We start from the raw sequence: 18,159 nt of genomic DNA, 5'->3' as shown, positions 1-18,159 counted from the left end.
GGGGTGTTTGATGGGACAGTGCAGAGGGAGCTTTACTCTGTATCTAACCTGTGCTGTACCTGCCCTGGGAGTGTTTGATGGGACAGTGCAGAGGGAGCTTTACTCTGTATCTAACCTGTGCTGTACCTGCCCTGGGGGTGTTTGATGGGACAGTGTAGAGGGAGCTGACAGATGCTCAACTTTCTTGAGGTGGGTGTATCATCAGGTTTGAGTACTGGTGTCTGGGACATGTGTTGCGGTGAAGTGGGGGGTTGGGACTATGAATTGGGAAATATTAAGGAAGGAAAGCTTTAAGTCTTTAAAATTATGAAAGGTTTTGATGGACTCTAGTTTTGCTCTCTCTTCTATCAATATAAGATAGTCACCAAGAAATCCAATAGGGAATTCAGAAGAAACTTCTTTACCCAGAGAGTGGTGAGAATGTGGAACTCGCTACCACAGGGAGTGGTTGAAGCGAATAAAGAAAAAGACTTGCATTTCTATAGCGCCTTTCACAACCATCGGACATCTCTAAGCGCTTCACGGCCAATGAAGTACCTTTTTTTGAAGTGTAGTCACTGTTGTAATGTGGGAAACGCGGCAGCCAATTTGCGCAGAGCAAGCTCCCACAAACAGCAACGTGATAATGACCAGATCATCTGTTTTTTAGTGTTGTTGATTGAGGGATAATGACTGGCCAGGACACCGGGGAGAACTCCCCTGCTCTTCTTCGAAATAGTGGTCATAGGATCTTTTCCATCCACCAGACGGGACCTCGCTTTAACATCTCATCCGAAAGACGGCACTTCCGACAGTGCAGCGCTCCCTCAGATAGTATGGAAGTATTTAAGGGGGAGGATAGATAAGGGAATAGCGGGTTATGCTGATGGAGTTAGATGAGGAAAGACTGGAGGAGGCGCGAGTGGAGCATAAACGCCGGCATGGACTGGTTGGGCCGAATGGCCTGAGTCTGTGCTGTATATTCAATGTAATCCTGTGTAGGAACTTTTTCCTCGTTCTGCCCTTCAACTTCAGCAGCTCCCTGCTGTCGCCCCCGCGGATCTAAGTTAGCTCAGTCCAACAGTGCTTATACACCCATTGTGGCTCTTGACTGCATCTGACCTAGGAATACTTGGTGCTAACACTGGGCACCAGAAATGTTCTATTACCCAACAAAGACCAATTGACTCTGCGTGCAGATTGCGAGAGGGGAAGCAAATGTGTCTTTTTTTTTTAATGTGTTCATTTCCAGTAAGAGACTTCCTGGCACAGAATTTTAGTTTTCATCCCAAGACTTTGAGTAGATGTGGTAGGACATGTGGCTTGTGTGTGGGTGTTGAGAGAGGCGAAGTGATTGACTTGTGTCAAATAATTTGGCAAATAATTCTAAATATTAAATTACTAGGATACTTAAAACTCCAGGTGGGAGCCGGGGGAGGGGTGGTGGTGGGAGAGGAGAACTAGGCATGCAGCAAGTCTCTGTGGAATGTTTGACCTAGCAATGGCCTATTCATAATATCACTGGATTCTAAACAAAATGTATTCCCTGCCCCCTCCATGCTGCCTTGAGCATGGTTTTAATCCTACAGTAGATGCTTCCTTTTAGCGTTTAGGATTGTGGTAATTTAATTTGGACTCTTTTTTTCCGTCTAGCAAAAATTGTATGTTCCTAAAATGGGGAATTTGCAAGAAATGGGAAGGATGCATTTTAACCGCTTGCAGCACCCCCTCCCCCCACCCCACCCAAGCTGTCTCTCCTGCTGATCAGGAAACATAGAAGATAGGAGCAGGAGTAGGCCATTCGGCCCCTCGAGCCTGCTCCGCCATTTAATGAGATCATGGCTGATCATCCAAATTCAGTACCCGGTCCCTGCCTTCTCCCCATATCCCTTGATCCCTTTAGCCTAAAGAACTATATCCAACTCCTTCTTGAATATATTTAATGAATTGGCCTCTACTGCCTTGTGTGGTAGAGAATTCCACAGGTTCACCACTCTCTGGGTGAAGAAATTCCTCCTCATCTCTGTCCTAAATGGCTTACCCCTTATCCTTAGACTGTGACCCCTGGTTCTGGACTCCCCCGCCATCGGGAACATCCTGCATCTAGTCTGTCTAGTCCTGTTAGAATTTTATAAGTTTCAATGAGATCCCCTCTCATTCTTCTAAAATCTAGCGAATACAAGCCCAATCGACCCAATCTCTCCTCCTACGTCATTCCTGCCATCCAAGGTATTGGTTCCAATTCCGCCTACATGGTGGTTAAGTCCACACTGGGAAGCAGACGACTGATTGATTAGCAAATCTGGCGCGATCCTTCGTCAGAACTCCCATTACCAGGCTTGTGTTGTCGGCACTTTAGTGTGACTTGTTTGCGGGACCTTACGGTCAGTGGCCGGTCTTTGCAGTGGACCTGAACCCCTGTGTAGTTCTGATGTGTGTTTATTTTTATCAAGGGGGCTGACTCTCTTCTACATAGAATTTTTCCTAGACCTTGGAGAGGGTGCAGAGAGATTTACCAGAATGGCACCAGGGCAGAGGGACCTCAGTTATGTGGAGAAGCTGGGGCTGTTCTCCATTTAGAGCAGAGAAGGTTAAGGGGCGGTTAAATAGAGGTGTTCAAAATCAGGAAGGGTTTTGGTAGAGTAAATAAGGAGAAAATGTTTCCACTGGCAGAAGGGTCGGTTACCAGAGGACACAGGTTTAAGGTGATTTGGTTAAAGAACCAGGGGAGATATGAGGAAACTTTTTTTTTACACAGCGAGTTGTTGCAATCTGGAATGCGCTGCCTGAAAGGGCGGTGGAATCCGATTCAATAATAACTTTCAAAAGAGAGTTGGATATATTCTTGTAGGGGAAGAATTTACAGGGCTGTGGGGAATGAGCGGGGAAGTGGGATTAATTGGATAGCTCTACCAAAGAGCCGGCACAGGCGCAATGGGCCGAATGGCCTCCCTCTGCTGTATCATTCTATAATTTATAGCACAGTAATGGGCTACTTGGCCCAACAGGCTTGTGCTCCCTGGGAGCCTTCTCCCACCTTCCTTCATCTCGCTTTGTAGTCATTTCTTTCTCCTTCATGCACTAATCTATCTTCCCCTTAAATGCATCTGTGCTATTCGTCTCAACAGCTCCCTGTGGTAGTGAGTTCCAGTCTCTTGAGTAAAGAAGTTTCTCCTGACTTCCCTCTAGGATTTATTAGTGACTACCATATATTTATGACCCCTAGTTTTGGACAAGTGGAAACCTCTTCTCTACATCTACAGTATCAAACCCCTTATTAGGTCAGCTCTCTTTTTTTCTTTTGAGAAGAGCCCCAGCCTATTAAGTCTGTCCCGCCGATTGTGCTGGGAATGATGGTTGATGACTGTTATCTCCTAACCGACCGTGACCTGTCGACCTCTTGTTTCACCCTCAGGACCACTGTTGCGTGGAGCTGCAGGCGATGTTGTCGCTGAATCAATCAATCGGGCACCTGTACCGTCACTCCATGGACCCTCTCCAAACCTTGACCTTCGATGTCCTACAAGAACTGATTTTTTTAAAGGACTGTCCTGTTTGGGTAAGTGTTCCATGTGCTTTTACTGGGGGGGCGGGGAGGGGAGTTCTATCCCTTTTTTTCCCCCCCCACCCCGACTCCTAACTAGCGTTTTGTACAGCTCCATCATAACCTCCCTCCTCTTATTCTATGCCTTGGCTAATGAAGGCAAGTATCCCATATGCCTTTTTAACCACCTTATCTACCTGTCCTACTGCCTTCAGGGATCTATGTACATGCACACCAAGGTTCCTCTGATCCTCTGTCCTTCCTAGGGTCCTACCATTCATTGTGTATTCCCTTGCCTTGTTAGTCCTCCCAAAATGCATCACCTCACACGTTTGAGGGTTAAATTCCATCTGACTAACCCGTCTATATCGTCCTGTAGCCTGAGGCTTCCCTCCTCGCTATTTACCACTCCCCCAAAGTGGAGTGTCAGCCTAGATTATGCGCTCGAGTCTCTGGAGTGGCAACCTTCTGAGTCCGAGGCGACGGCGCCACGGCTGACTCAACACTGAACGGCTTTATTGCTGCTGATTGTAACACTTTCATTTCCCACCCCCAGGAATCCTTCAACTGTGAAATGGGACGATGGAATTCCTCGCATCTTCTCCAGAACTTGATGGGACACTTCGGATCTTTTGATACGAAACACAATCAGAAGAGATGCAACTTTGGACGATGCACTTTATACACCTGCGTGACAGGTAAGGGCAGTCCTATTTCCGCAGCTTCGCTCATTGCTGTGACCGGTGTGTGGGTGGGGGGTCGTACTTCGCACTGGAGGGCAACGGTAACTTTTTGGGGGTGGGGGGGACGCTTAATTTTGGCTTTCACCACTTAGGAGATAACCTGGCTGGGCAATCTTTACCACCTTAGTCATAGAATGATGCAACACAGGAGGCCATTCGGCCCATCATGCTTGTGCCGGCTCTTTGAAAGAGCTCTCATAACCTAAGAAATAGGAGCAGGAGTCGGCCATTCGGGCCCTCGAGCCTGCTCCGCCATTCAATCATGGCTGATCTGATCTTGGCCTCAACTCCACTTTCCCGCCCGCTCCCATAACCCTCGACTCCTCTGTAGCTCAAATATCTGTCTTCTCTCCGCCTTGAATGTATGCAATGACTCCGCCTCCACAGCTCTCTGGTAGAGAATTCCAAATATTCACCACCCTCCAAGGAAATTCCTCCTCATCTCCGTTTTAAAAGGGTGACCCCTTATTCTGAAACTATGCCCCCTCGTTCTAGATTCCCCCACGAGGGGAACCATCCTCTCTGCATCTACCCTGTCAAGCCCCCTCAGAATCTTATGTTTCAATAAGATCCCCTCTCATTCTTCTGAACGCCAATGAGTATAGGCCCAACCTTCAGAAGACAACCCCTTCATCCTAGGCGTCAACCTAGTGAACCTTCTCTGCAAGTGTGCCCCTCCTTAAATAGGGAGACCAAAACTGCACGCAGTACTCCAGATGTGCTCTTCCCCAACTCCCTGTACAGTTGTAGCAAGACTTCCCTACTTTTATACCCCTTGCAATAAAGGCCAATCAGTCCCACTCCCCCTGCTCTTTCCCCATGGCCCTGCAAATGTTTCCTTTTCAAGTATTTATCCTGTTCCCCTTTTTTGAAAGATGCCATTGAAACTGTTTCCACCAAAGAGCCAGCACAGGCGCGCGATGGGCCAAATGGCCTCTTCCTGTGCTGTATGAGTCTATGACCGGCAGCTGTGGGTGGAGCTCGTCACCTGGTGCTTGGCAGTTTAATGTTGTTCCAGCGCACTAACCCTGCAGAGACACCAGTTTTGGGTCATCGTAACCCTCGGGTGTGTTTTATATACGGGAATGGATGGAAATTCCGAAGGAGTGCCTTTGCCCCCAGGCCAGCGATCATTAAGCAACGTTGGCAGAGGTGACGGAGTTCTCTGGCACTGCGATCGGCGAGTAAATCACTCGGTCAGAGAGAGAGGGGGATTATTCCAGCATTTGCTGACTTTCACCCAGTAGAGGCTGTGCCTTGTGTTCTCCCAGTGGCTCAGTCAAGTGACCGTGCTGCATTGTTTGGAACTGACCTGTGTAGAGGTTCCCAGATTTGATTCTGGTCTGCACAGTGCCTGTTTTTATCGGGTGCTAAGAAGGCTCCAATATGGCAGGCAAGAAGCGTGCGCACGTTTGTGGCCGGAAGTGCGCCGCCTGCCATATTGGGCAAGGATAAAGGATAGGCGTCCTTTGCACATGCCTGAAGCAGACGGGCTTTTTGCGTATGCAAATATGTGGGCGAATCTCTCTCTCTCTCTCTCTCTCTCTCTCTCTCTCCTTTTCCCCTTCCCCCCCCCCCATTGGTATCTTTTATTTAATCATTTGCAGGATGTGGGCATCGCTGGCAAGACCAGCATTTATTGGCTGCACTCCGGAAAACCAGACCTAGGGATTGCTAGCGGTGGCCCGATCTTGAACTACTCTTCGCCAGCTCCGTTACAATGAGGCCCAGGATCTGGGGCATGTAACCTGCGCCTCACCCACCCCGCCCCACCCCACACCCAAATATGGCTTAATTGGTAGCACTATCGCCTTTGATCAGAAGAGTGCAGTAGCCAAATAACCTTTTTTACACCCCTCTCGAATGTTTTAGGGCACGTTGAGACGGCTTTACCAACAGTAACACATGGCACATTTGCTTCAGTAGAAGAACCGGGAACTTTCGCCAATGGATCCAATGCCACTCTACCAGCAAGAAGCTACGCAACCAATCGCACTTCATCCTTAACCAATGGCACCCTAGCAACTGGAACCAATGCAACCAATCCCAGTCCATCCTTAATGAATGGCACCCTAGCAACTGGAACCAATGCAACCAATCCCAGTCCATCCTTAACCAATGGCACCCTAGCAACCGGAACCATTGCAACCAATCCCAGTCCATCCTTAACCAATGGCACCCTAGCAACCGGAACCAATGCAACCAATCGCAGTCCATCCTTAACCAATGGCACCCTAGCAACAGGCACCATTGCAACAATTCGCAGTCCATCCTTAACCAATGGCACCCTAGCAACCGGAACCAATGCAACCAATCGCAGTCCATCCTTAACCAGTGGCACCCTTGCAACCGGAACCAATGCAACCAATCGCAGTCCATCCTTAACCAGTGGCACCCTAGCAACCGGAACCAATGCAACCAATCGCAGTCCATCCTTAACCAATGGCACCCTAGCAACAGGCACCATTGCAACCAATCACAGTCCATCCTTAACCAGAGGCACCCTAGCAACCGAAACCAATGCCAGCTCAGCGTCTTTAAACAACAATGTTGGCATTATGGCAGCGACAATTGGGTGCAACACTGCGACCTCTCGCCTGACAAATCAGACAGTCGCGATCATTCTAGTAGCCAGCATCCTCTTCAACATGATGCTCCTCGGATGCTTACTGAAGAGGAACCGGCGGCCGGTAAGTAGACGTTTCCAAGAGATATCTGAATGAAGTCTTCCACAGTGCTCTACCTTTTTTTTGAATTAAGACAGGTGACCAAAAGCTTTTGGGGAGAGGGGGGTGGTGGCAGAAGTAGGTTTTAAGGAGCGTCTTAAAGGAAGAGAGAGAGAGGCGGTGAGGTTTTGGGGGGGTGCCCAGGCAGCTAAAAGCACAGCCGCCAATGTTGGAGCGATTGGAAAATCGGGGATGTGCACGAGGCTGGAATTGGAGGAGCACTGAGATCTCGGAGGGGTTGTGGTGCAGGAGGAGGTTACAGAGATTGGGAGGGGGCGAGGAGGCCACGGAGGGATTTGAAAACCAAGATGACAATTTTAAAATCGAAGCGTTGCTTAAACTGGGAGCCAATATAGGGCAGCGGGGCTGATGGATGAACGGGACTTGGTGTGAGTTAGGATGCGGGCAGTCGAGTTTACAGAAGATGCAAGGTCTGGAGCACTCCAGTTACCATAGATATATTTTTATGGGTCAATTTTGTTTTATGCTGATCAAGGTGAGAGATGTCTATGTTCAGGGGTTTTCTTACACTTGCTGGATGCCATACAGTTAAATGAGAGTAAACCTCTTGTCTGTGTAGAACATTGGAGTCTTTTTTTAAATTTTCGAAGCTCTGACCAACATGTGACCTCTGACCCTCGCAGATAGCCATGCATCTCTGCTTCAGTGTTGCACTACACTCCTTTCTACTTGCCATACAGGAAGTGCAACAAAGGTTCACCAGACTGGTTCCTGGGATGAGGGGGATTGTCCTAATGAGAACATAGAAACATAGGAGTAGGCCATTCAGCCCCTCGAGCCTGCTCCGCCATTCAGTGCGATCATGGCTGATCATCCAAATTCAGTACCCTGTCCCTGCTTTCTCCCCATATCCCTTGATCCCTTTAGCCTTAAGAAATATATCCAACTCCTTCTTGAATATATTTAATGTATTGGCCTCCACTGTCTACTGTGGTAGAGAATTCCACAGGTTCACCACTCTCTGGGTGAAGAAATTCCTCCTCCTCTCTGTCCTAAATGGCTTGCCCCATATCCTTAGACTGTGACCCCTGGTTCTGGACTCCCCCGCCATCGGGAACATCCTTCCTGCATCTAGTCCTGTTAGAATTTTATAAGTTTCAATGAGATCCTCTCTCATTCTTCTAAACTCTAGCGAATATAAGCCTAATCGACCCAATCTCTCTTCATACGTCATTCCTGCCATCCCAGGTATCAGTCTGGTGAATCTTCGCTGCACTCCCTCCATGGCGAGAACATCCTTCCTCAGAAGGCGACCAAAACTGCACACAGTACTCAAGGTGTGGTCTCACCAAGGCCCTGTACAACTGCAGCAAGACATCCTTGCTCCTGTACTCGAATCCTCTCGCTATGAAGGCCAACATACCATTTGCCGATTTAACCGCCTGCTGCACCTGCATGCTTACCTTCAGCGACTGGTGCACAAGGACACCCAGGTCTCGTTGCACTTCCCCTTTTCCCAATCTATTGCCATTCAGATAATAATCTGCCTTCCTGTTTTTGCCACCAAAGTGGATAACCTCGCATTTATCCACATCTGCCCAATCGCCCAACCTGTCCAAATCGTACTGGAGTTTCTCTGCATCCTCCTCACAGCACACACTCCCACCCAGCTTTGTGTCATCTGCAAACTTGGAGATATTGCATCTAGTTCCCTCGTCTAGATCATTAATATATATTGTGAATAACTGGGGTCCTAGCACCGATCCCTGCAGTACCCCACTAGTCACTGCCTTCCACTTGTTAAAAAAAGACCCTTTTATTCCAACTCTTTGCTTCCTGTCTGCCAACCAGTTTTTTCTATCCAAGTCAGTACCTTACCCCCAATCCCATGTGCTTTAACTTTGCATGCTAGTTTCTTATGCGGGACCTTATCGAAAGCCTTCTGCAAGTCCAAATACATCACATCCACTGGTTCTCCCTTATCTATTCTACCAGTTACATCCTCAAAAAATTCCAGTAGATTAGTCAAGCATGATTTACGAGACTAGGCCTATATTCTCTAGGGTTTAGAAGAATGAGAGGTGATCTTATTGAAACATACAAAATTCTTACAGGGCTTGACCGATGCAGGGCTGATGTCTCTCCTGGCTGGCGAGTCTAGAACCAGGGGTCACAGTCTCAGAATAAGGGGTCGGCCATTTTGGATTGAGATGAGGAGAAATTTCTTCACTCGGAAGGTGGTTAATCTTTGGAATTTTCTACTCCAGGGGGCTGTGGAGGCTCGGTCGTTGAGTATATTCAAGATGGAGATCAATAGATTTTTGGATATGGGGATAGTGCAGGAAAGTGGAGTTGAGGTCGAAGATCAGCCATGAGCTCATTGAATGGCGGAGCAGGCTCGAGGGGCCAAATGGCCGACTCCTGCTCCTATTTCTTCTGTTCTGTTGCAGCATTCCCATGTAGAAATCTCCCCCCCCCCCCCCCCCCCCCTCTCTCTAGTTAAGGATTCTCCAGGCCAAGAATCAAGCGAGACACTGTAGTTAATACAAAAAGAAAATACTGCGGATGCTGGAAATCTGAAATAAGAACAGAAAATGCTGGAAATACTCAGCAGGAAAGGCAGCATCTGCGGAGAGAGAAACAGAGTTAACGTTTCAGGTCGATGACCTTTCGTCAGAACTGGAATAAAGCAGGAAATGGAACAGATTTTTAAGCAAGTGTAGGGGCTGGGAAAGGGGGGAGGGGATGAAAGAACAAAAGGGAAGGTCTGTGATAGGATGGAAGGCAGGAGAGATTAAGAGACATTGAGAGATATTCAAGGCGAGAGGAGATGGTAATGGGACAGGTTAAGAAACAAAGGATGGTTCTAGATGAAGTGTAAATTGCGCTGGCAGAATGAAAGACAGCTGCCACGTGGGAGAGAAGAACAGCAGGCACAAACAAAGTGTGGATAAAAAAATGTATATATGATGGGGGCCGAGGTTATGATCTGAAGTTGTTGAACTCCCATGTTGAGCCCAGAAGGCTGTAAAGTGCCTAATTGAAAGATGAGGTGCTGTTCCTCGAGCTTACGCTGAGCTTCAGTGGAACAATGCAAGAGGACGGTGAGGTCTGAGTTGAGCGGATAATTAAAGTGACAGGCGACCGGAAGCTCGGGGTCCCCCTTACGGACTGGACACTAGTTATTTTCTAACTCAAAGAATTTTATTTAACGTTCAGACAACAGTTTTTACCAGAAAGAAAGGTATTGCTTCTCCTACAAGCTTTCTAGCTAGAGCAGCACCAGAGCGAAGGACTGATCTTTCCTTGGGAGATAAGGAGGTTCCTCTCCTATGTGGTCTTGCACAAATATTGCAGGTGGCTCTCCAGAGACTTGAGCACACAATCCAGGCAGACACATCGCGCTGCACTGTCGGAGGTGCCGACTTTCAGATGAGCTGCTAAACCAAGGCCCCGTCTACATTCTCTCTCGGGTGGACATAAAAGATCCCACGGCACCATTGGAAGATGAGCAGGGGAGTTCTCCCCGGTGTCCTGGGCTAATATTTATCCCTCAATCAGCATCACTTAAAAACAGATTACAGGAAACTCTCGCTTTACCGGCACCTAAATAACCGGAAATCTGTTAACCGGCAAAATTCAGGAGTAGGTTCAGGTAAGTTTTACTTCATATTAGTGGCCGTTCCTGCATCTGTGGCCGTGTAACCGGGGTTCCTGCATCTGTTGCTATGCAACAGGGATGCCTGGATCTGTGGCCGTGTATGGGGCTCTCGTACCTTTTAACTATACCTCTCTGTAATCCGGACTTTTTGATAAACCGGCACCACGCTGGTCCCGTCGGTGCCGGATGAAAGAGTTTCCTGTATCTGGCCATTATCTCATTGCTGTTTGTGGGAGCTTGCTGTGCGCAAATTGGCTGCCGCTTTTCCCACTTTACAGCAGTGACTACACTTCATAAGTACTTAATTGGCTGTAAAGTGTGTTGAGACGTCCTAAGGCTATATAAAAGGTGCTATATAAAATGCAAGTCTTTTTAAAAAGTTACTGGGAGCCTGTAGTTTTCTCCTTCTGGCTTGCGAATTTAGGCATGTTTTCCAGTTCTTCAGGCCTTGTATAGCCTACTAAGGTCTCCAACCAGCCTTGCATTCTCTCAAGCATCCTGGACAGTAAACAAAGACCTTGCACTCTGACTTTGGCCAGGCTGACTGCTTTCCTTTGCTGTTCGTTAACCAGGTTGAGGAATCTAGGACTAGGGGGCAGAGTCTAAAAATTAGAGCCCGGCCTTTCAGGAGTGAAGTTAGGAAACACTTCTACACGTGGAAGTTTAGAACTCTCTTCAAATGCCGGTTGATGCTAGATCAATTGTTGATTTTAAATCTGAGATTGATAGCTTTTTGTTGACCTAAGGGGTATATGGAGTAAAGGCGGGTGTATGGAGTTAGGTCACAGATCAGCCATGATCTCACGGGCTCGAGGGGCTAAATGGCCTCCCCCTGTTCCTAAGTTCTGCTCTGTTACCAAGCCCATTCTTTTCTTCCCAACAAGTCCATGTCAACGTCCCAATCCTTCACCCTCGACAACTGGCTGTTGGCAATAGATTGGGTTTCGTTCCTTTTTATCTAAGGATTGATTGTTTGAGAAGAATGGTTGGTTGTTTTGTTGTGCGGCGCTTTACAGCACAAGGAGGAAACATGCTAACTTGGAACGACTTCAAAAACTCTGCATTGAAAAACTTGGGGCCCCAAGGAATAGGTAATTGATTTCAAGCCAATACCACACTTCATTGTGGGCTTCCATGTACACGTGCTGTGTTTCTGTGGCTTCAGAAAACCTCACGCTTGACGTCAAAGCCGCCCCTTGGCTCAGTGGGTAGCACTTGCGTCTCTCCTGTCTGAAGGCTGTGGGTTCAACACCCACTCCAGAGACTTGAGCCCGAAATCTAGGCTGACGATCCCAGTGTAGCACTCCCTCCGTACTGTCGGAGGGTGCCGACTTTCGGATGAGACCGCTAAACCGACTCCCCGTCTGCCCTCCTTGGGTGGACCCAAGATCCCGTGGCCACTATTTCAAAGAAGAGCTGGTTAGTTCTCCCTGGTGTCCGGGCCAACATTTATCCCTCAACCAACATCACCTTTTTTTAAAAAACAACCCAGATGATCTGGTTATTATCTTATTGCTGTTTGCAGGAGCTTGCTGTGTATAAATTTGCAGCTGCGTTTCCTACATTACAACAGTGACTACACAAAAGTACTTCATTGGCTGTAAAGCACTTTGGGGGTGTCCTGAGGTCATGAAAGGCGCTATATAAATGCAAGTTCTTTTGTCCACTTGATCTTGAGGGCTCGATCACAAGGAGTTTTCAGGGAATTTTGGTGGACCACCTGTGCTCCTCACTGTGGACCTTACAATGTCCATTGTGTTGTTCATCAATTTAGACATTTACAGCACCTAATGACGTATGAGGAGAGATTGGGTCGATTGGGCTTATACTTGCTGGAGTTTAGAAGAATGAGAGGGGATCTCATTGAAACTTATAAAATTCTAACAGGACTAGACAGACTAGATGCAGGAAGGATGTTCCCGATGGTCGGAGTCCAGAACCAGGGGTCACAGTCTAAGGATAAGGGGTAAGCCATTTAGGAACGAGATGAGGAGGAATTTCTTCACCCAGAGAGTGGTGAACCTGTGGAATTCTCTACCACAGAAGGCAGTTGAGGCCAAATCATTAAATATGTTCAAGAAGGAGTTAGATATAGTTCTTGAGGCTAAAGGGATCAAGGGATATGAGGAGAAGGCAGGGACGGGGTACTGAATTTGGATGATCAGCCATGATCTCATTGAATGGTGGAGCAGGCTCGAGGGGCCGAATGGCCTACTCCTGCTCCTATTTTCTATGTTTCTATGTAATAGCACTTGGAAGTAAACCTCTAGTATCCTGTGGCTTCACTGGTAAAGGTCAAACCGTTTGATCCCAGGCTATGCCGAGCCCACTGATTTCAACGGCAGCGGTTGGGTTGCTTCAGTGTCCCCTTGGCCAGGGTGCCCGCTGTTGACCCCTGGGCAGTGACACCTAATGGAGCAAGCGCCCGTACAATTGCTGATTTTTGAGGATGGTTTGACGTAGTGTGATGCCTTGCACGGTCGACTCGCCAACCCTCGCGGATGTAGCATGGGCATTTGGACGATTGCCTGAGAGGGTTGTTGGTACCTGTGGAAAAGTTGGTCCCTTCAGGAGAGGAGCAGGAGGCGGAGTAGTAGAGAAACAGACCTGAGGGTCCTGTTATTGGGGTACAAAGTGAAGCTGTGGCAGAGATGTCCACTCTTAGTTTATGAGATGGATGCTGCAATGTGAAAGATGTATTGGCAGGAACTCTGCTTTTGCTTTGTGGAGTCCATCCATTTTGAATCCATGCACCTGGACACTTGCCAATAAGATGTCTGAAGTCCCCATTCCAACCACAGTCAGTGAATCTTGCCCAACGGGACTGAGGCACTTGACCCCAGGCCCCTCCAAAAAGTTTGGTGCGACATTAGTTTGGACGGTTCCAGCCCAGATTGTTTAAGACTTAAAAGAAGGGGGTGGGGAGAAATATGTCCACACTGAATTGTAATTATCCTCAAGCGAGATCATAGATTGCCAGGTGCGAGTAAAGGAAATCCTACTAGTGCAATAGGGAGTGCCCTTCTGAGATTGAACTTGTTGGGACAGAGTAGAGGATGATCCACCACTTCTCTCAACTCCTCCCCACCTTTTTTTATTTGAGTAATTCAAGCTAACAAAGATTCGATCAAGGAGTTGATCAGGTAGATAGAGAGAAACTATTTCCTCTGGTGCGGGGAGTCCAGAACAAGGGGGCATAACCTTAAAATCAGAGCTCCATTCAGGGGTGATGTCAGGAAGCACCACTTCACACAAAGGGTAGTGGAAATCTGGAACTCTCTCCCCTGAAAAGCTGTTGGAGGATCAATTGAAACTTTCAAAACTGAGATTTTGTTAGGTAAGGGTTATGGAACCAAGGCGGGTAGATGGGGTTACGATACAGATCGGCCACAATCTCATTGAATGGCGGAAGAGGTTCAAGGAGCTGAATGGCCTCCTCCTGTTTCAATTCACCAGCACTGATAACCCCTTGCCTTCATGCATTAGGAGTCTCTGGTTCAGTTATATTAAAGCGCTCGCTCGCTCTCTTTTGTCGCATAGGCCCCGCTACATATGACTGAAATGGAGCCATTGTCATCGACCGTTGTGGAGGTTCTGGAGCAATGAGCAAAGCACAGGAAGGAAAGCTTTGGCAAACAATGAAGAGGTGAGTTTCTTGCCTTGAACACCATGACGTAGCAACCAAAGGCAGGTTCTGTGTGAGGTGATTATAGACAACATCGAGGAATTCGCCAGTGAGGCTTATTCTTTTATTTACTTTACTAATTTACAGCCAGTGACCCTTGGTAACTAGGCTCCTGTCTCCCTTGGCAACCACAGCCAGCAAACCGTACCAATAGGACGGAGTCGCTGCAGCTGCAGTGACCCTTTCATACCGTATATGGACCTGGCTCTAAATTAGTTAACTGATTTTTAATGTTGCAAGTTTTAAACAAATAACGCGCTATGCCGACACCCATCACTGTGGTAAGATGCCAGCTCTCTGCTTCCAACAATAGGGCCACAATAACGCCTTGTCTAAGCTTTATTAAAACTTTAAACAAAGGCACGCCTTTAAGTTATCTTGATTTGTGTGTGTGTGTGTGTGCACACGCGTACGTGTATTTTTAACTTCTGCCTCATCCCCTAAAGGCACTGACTCTCTTCACTGGGTCGGAGTTGGAGGGGGGTAATGACCTCTTTCTCTGCCCCACCCCCAATCCCAGTCATTTTTTAAGTTCGGATAACCTGGTTTAAGGTAACACTCGGGCAGGAGGGGGGCGGGGGGTTTCCCAGTTGAGCCCAAATCTGCAATCTCGGCACCTTTTTCCCCACTTCCCCCAGTAAAATTCACCGGCCTGGGATCGGTATTGGAACCTCCCAGCGTTTTTGTTTCTTCCCCCCCCCGCCCAAGCTCTGAGTCACAATTGCCCTGCGGCCTCCCCACCCCGAGGTTAATTAACCCCGCTTAAGTTACACCGAGGTGCCGTCGGCCAACAGTTCGAGTGTGTGTTGTTCTATCGCGTTTACAGCATCTGCACCGTTCGCACTTTAGTGAGCCAAGTGGTTTATGTAATCTGAGGGAGTGGGTGTAGAGGGCGGACGTGAATTTAAAACCTTGGAAGATTGCCCAGAAGAAGGAGCTCCTGTGTAGTCTCATAGAAGTCACAGCACCGAAACAGGCCATTTCATGCCACACGAGCCTCCTCCCGCCCTACTTCATCTCCCCCCCCCCCTATCGGCATGTCCTTCTATTCCTTTCTCCCTGATGCGCTTGCCTCGCTTTCCCTTGGATGCATCCCTGCTATTCGCCTCAACTACTCGCTGTGGTGGCGAATTCCACATTCTCCCCACCATCTCTTAGTGTTATTGAGGGAATTAATCTGACTGCAGACAAAAGCAGAATACTGCAGATGCTGGAAATCTGAAATATAAGCCGAAAATACTCCGCCGGCACAGGCTGAATGGCCTCCTTCTGTGCTGTAACCATTCTGTGACCAGTCGGGCAGCATCTGTTTGGGTGGGGGGGGAAGAGCGAGAGAGAGAAGAGAAACGGAGTTAACGTTTCAGGTCGATGACCCTTTTCGTCAGAACTGGGAAAAAAGTTGGAGATGTAATGGGCTTTAAGCGAGTGCAGGGGCAGGGAAAGGGGTGAGGGGGAGGAAAGAACCAAAGGGATGGGGTGGAAGGCAGGAGAGATTAAATGACAAAAGGGATGGTGGTACAAAGTGAAAAAGGGGTGGTAATGGGACCAGCAAAGAAACCAAAGATGGGTCTAGAGGAGGTGTAAATGGCAACAGCAGAACTATTGCTATGTGGGGGGAAAAAATGGGAGCGGTGGTTTTACGATCTGATATTGTTGTACTCCATGTTGAAGGTTGTTAAACTGGTGGCTGTGGAAGTGAGTTTTTAGTTGCTACTGCCCAGAAAGCCCATGTTGTTCAAGCCTTGTATTTCAACAAGGTGCCATCTGATGGTCCCAGCCGCAGAAGATCTTCCTGTTCCATTGACTATCTGAATATCCTTCTTGCTATTATATCTGATGAGGGTTTATTGTTTCTTTTTTGTTACAGAGAATGTGCAAAGCAAGATGACTTCACAAGGAGCTTCTATGTTGAATGAGCCCTGCTTCACGCCATGTTCAAAGTCTCCAGCACGTGTCGTCTGGTCTATATTCTATGTCTTGTGCTGCTGTTGTGCCTCAACTCTTGTCCCCCCCCGCCCCCTCTTTTTTTTAAATTGCAAAATGGACTCTCCATCGGCAAGCTGAGGTGGGGGGAAAAGCTTTTCATTCATGGATAGAAAGGATGGTCAATCTAACGGACCTTTGGGGGAAGTGGGCGGAGGGGGACCTTTTGCCAAGAGAACTGTCGATCCCATTTTTTTTTGGTTCCCGCAGGCGATTTTTAAGACTGCTTAAATTTTCACTCCAGAGACAATTGGCGCCTTCACCGTAGAAAGCAGCCAACGACAATGTGTCGCGAGCGTGCAGGAGCGCGGCCCTCCATCTCCCAGTCCCCCTCCCCAAACCACAGGAAGGGAAGGAACTCCGTGTCGGAATTGAGCGGTAACCCCTTGGCCTGCTGCATTGTACAGAATTTTTACAGCACAGACAACAGGCCACACTCTGCCCGACAGGACGCATTGTAGTGACACGGAAGAGGAGAAAGCCGCTTTGTACAAAGCATTCGCACCGGTTGCTTCTTGGTTTTCTGATGCACCGTCACCTGTGAGGCTGCCCTTGCTGCTGGACACCGACCGGCTCAATGTTGATCCAAAGAAATGCACTGAAGATATTTTAACTATTGACTTTTTTTTTTTGCTGTTGTGTTTTATAATTTTTTTGTTGTTCTTGTTATCGATTTGTGTCTGTTCCTGCCTCGCTCGTCGTTCAGTATGGCTTCCACTCGGACTAGGGAGCAAACCTGGGCCACGAGGTCCATGGGACTAGACATAGACATAGAAGATAGGACATAGAAGATAGGAGCAGGAGTAGGCCCTTCGAGCCTGCTCCGCCATTCAACGAGATCATGGCTGATCATCCAAACCCTAGCACCCGGTCCCTACACCGACAGCCATCCCACCCAAGCCCTATCCCCGTAACCCCATGTATTTAATCCCCCCTAGCACTAAAGGTCAATTTTTATCATGGCCAATCAACCTAACCCGCACATCTTTGGACTGTGGGAGGAAACCGGAGCACCCGGAGGAAACCCACGCAAACACGGGGAGAATGTCTGTGTGGAGTTTGCACAGTCACCCAAGGCCGGATTTGAACCCGGGTCCCTGGCGCTGTGCGGCAACAGTGCTAACCACTATGCCACCGTGCTGTTGGGAGGTGGCACCATCTGATGGCATACTTGCTGTGGGTCTCCCTTCCGCTGATCCAGAATGAGGATGGAGCTGGGTTGGGGCAGCCTGGGAGGAGGGAGTGCCTGACTGAATTGGGAATGCCTTGAAGGAAGGAGACAAATGGCTATAGAAACATAGAAGATAGGAGCAGGAGTAGGCCATTCGGCCCCTCGAGCCTGTTCCGCCATTTAATGAGATCGTGGCTGATCATCCAAATTCAGTGCCCTGTCCCTGCTTTCTCCCCATATCCCTTGATCCCTTTAGCCTTAAGAAATATATCTAACTCCTGTTGTAGATAGTGGAGGAGGGGGGGGGGGGGGGGGTGGTGAATCTTCTGGAATATGATGTGGAGGGATGCACCAGAGAGGGGAAATGGCTGGGTTAGGAATGTGGAAGGAGCAATGGGGTTGGAATAGGGGCGGGAGGGAGGGAAAAGCTGGGGAAAGAATGTGCTGGACCATCTCTTGAAGAGAATAAAAATTTGAAAGCGCTCTTCTGGAGCAATGAAGATATAGTAGATGTGCCTTTTATTAAAAAAAATTGTATTTATACTCTGTGGTAAACCACTGTTTGTATTCCACTGTGTACATGTCTGTACATGCCTCGGCTGACTCCTCCCACGAGTCCAGGTATAAAGGTGACTGCTCCACAGTCCCTCTGTATTCTGGACTGGTCGACCACTCGAGGCACACCTTCATTCTCTTGTTAATAAAA

The 18,159-nt window shown here is 48.2% G+C and overlaps 1 protein-coding gene across 4 annotated transcripts in view; it reads left to right on the top strand.

Annotated features, from left to right (window-relative positions):
* The window catches only part of LOC147099531 (uncharacterized), a 40,484-nt gene extending 23,092 nt beyond the window's left edge, over positions 1-17,392 (top strand). For 3 of the 4 annotated variants that reach the window (XM_085969763.1, XM_085969762.1, XM_085969765.1), the window contains 5 exons: positions 3,395-3,538; positions 4,080-4,221; positions 6,139-6,956; positions 14,155-14,260; positions 16,167-17,392. In XM_085969763.1, the coding sequence (XP_085825889.1) occupies positions 3,395-3,538; positions 4,080-4,221; positions 6,139-6,956; positions 14,155-14,220 (1,170 nt within the window). In that variant the 3' untranslated portion in view covers positions 14,221-14,260; positions 16,167-17,392. The remainder of the gene's footprint in view (positions 1-3,394; positions 3,539-4,079; positions 4,222-6,138; positions 6,957-14,154; positions 14,261-16,166) is intronic. The other variant, XM_085969764.1, reaches the window with a different exon arrangement.
* Positions 17,393-18,159: the final 767 nt, after the last annotated feature.

Source organism: Somniosus microcephalus, chromosome 28 (genome assembly GCF_052327205.1).
Source record: "Somniosus microcephalus isolate GS21.2 chromosome 28, FLI_Smic_1.0, whole genome shotgun sequence".
Lineage (NCBI taxonomy): Eukaryota > Metazoa > Chordata > Chondrichthyes > Squaliformes > Somniosidae > Somniosus > Somniosus microcephalus.
This window is presented reverse-complemented; position numbering and strand designations above follow the sequence as displayed.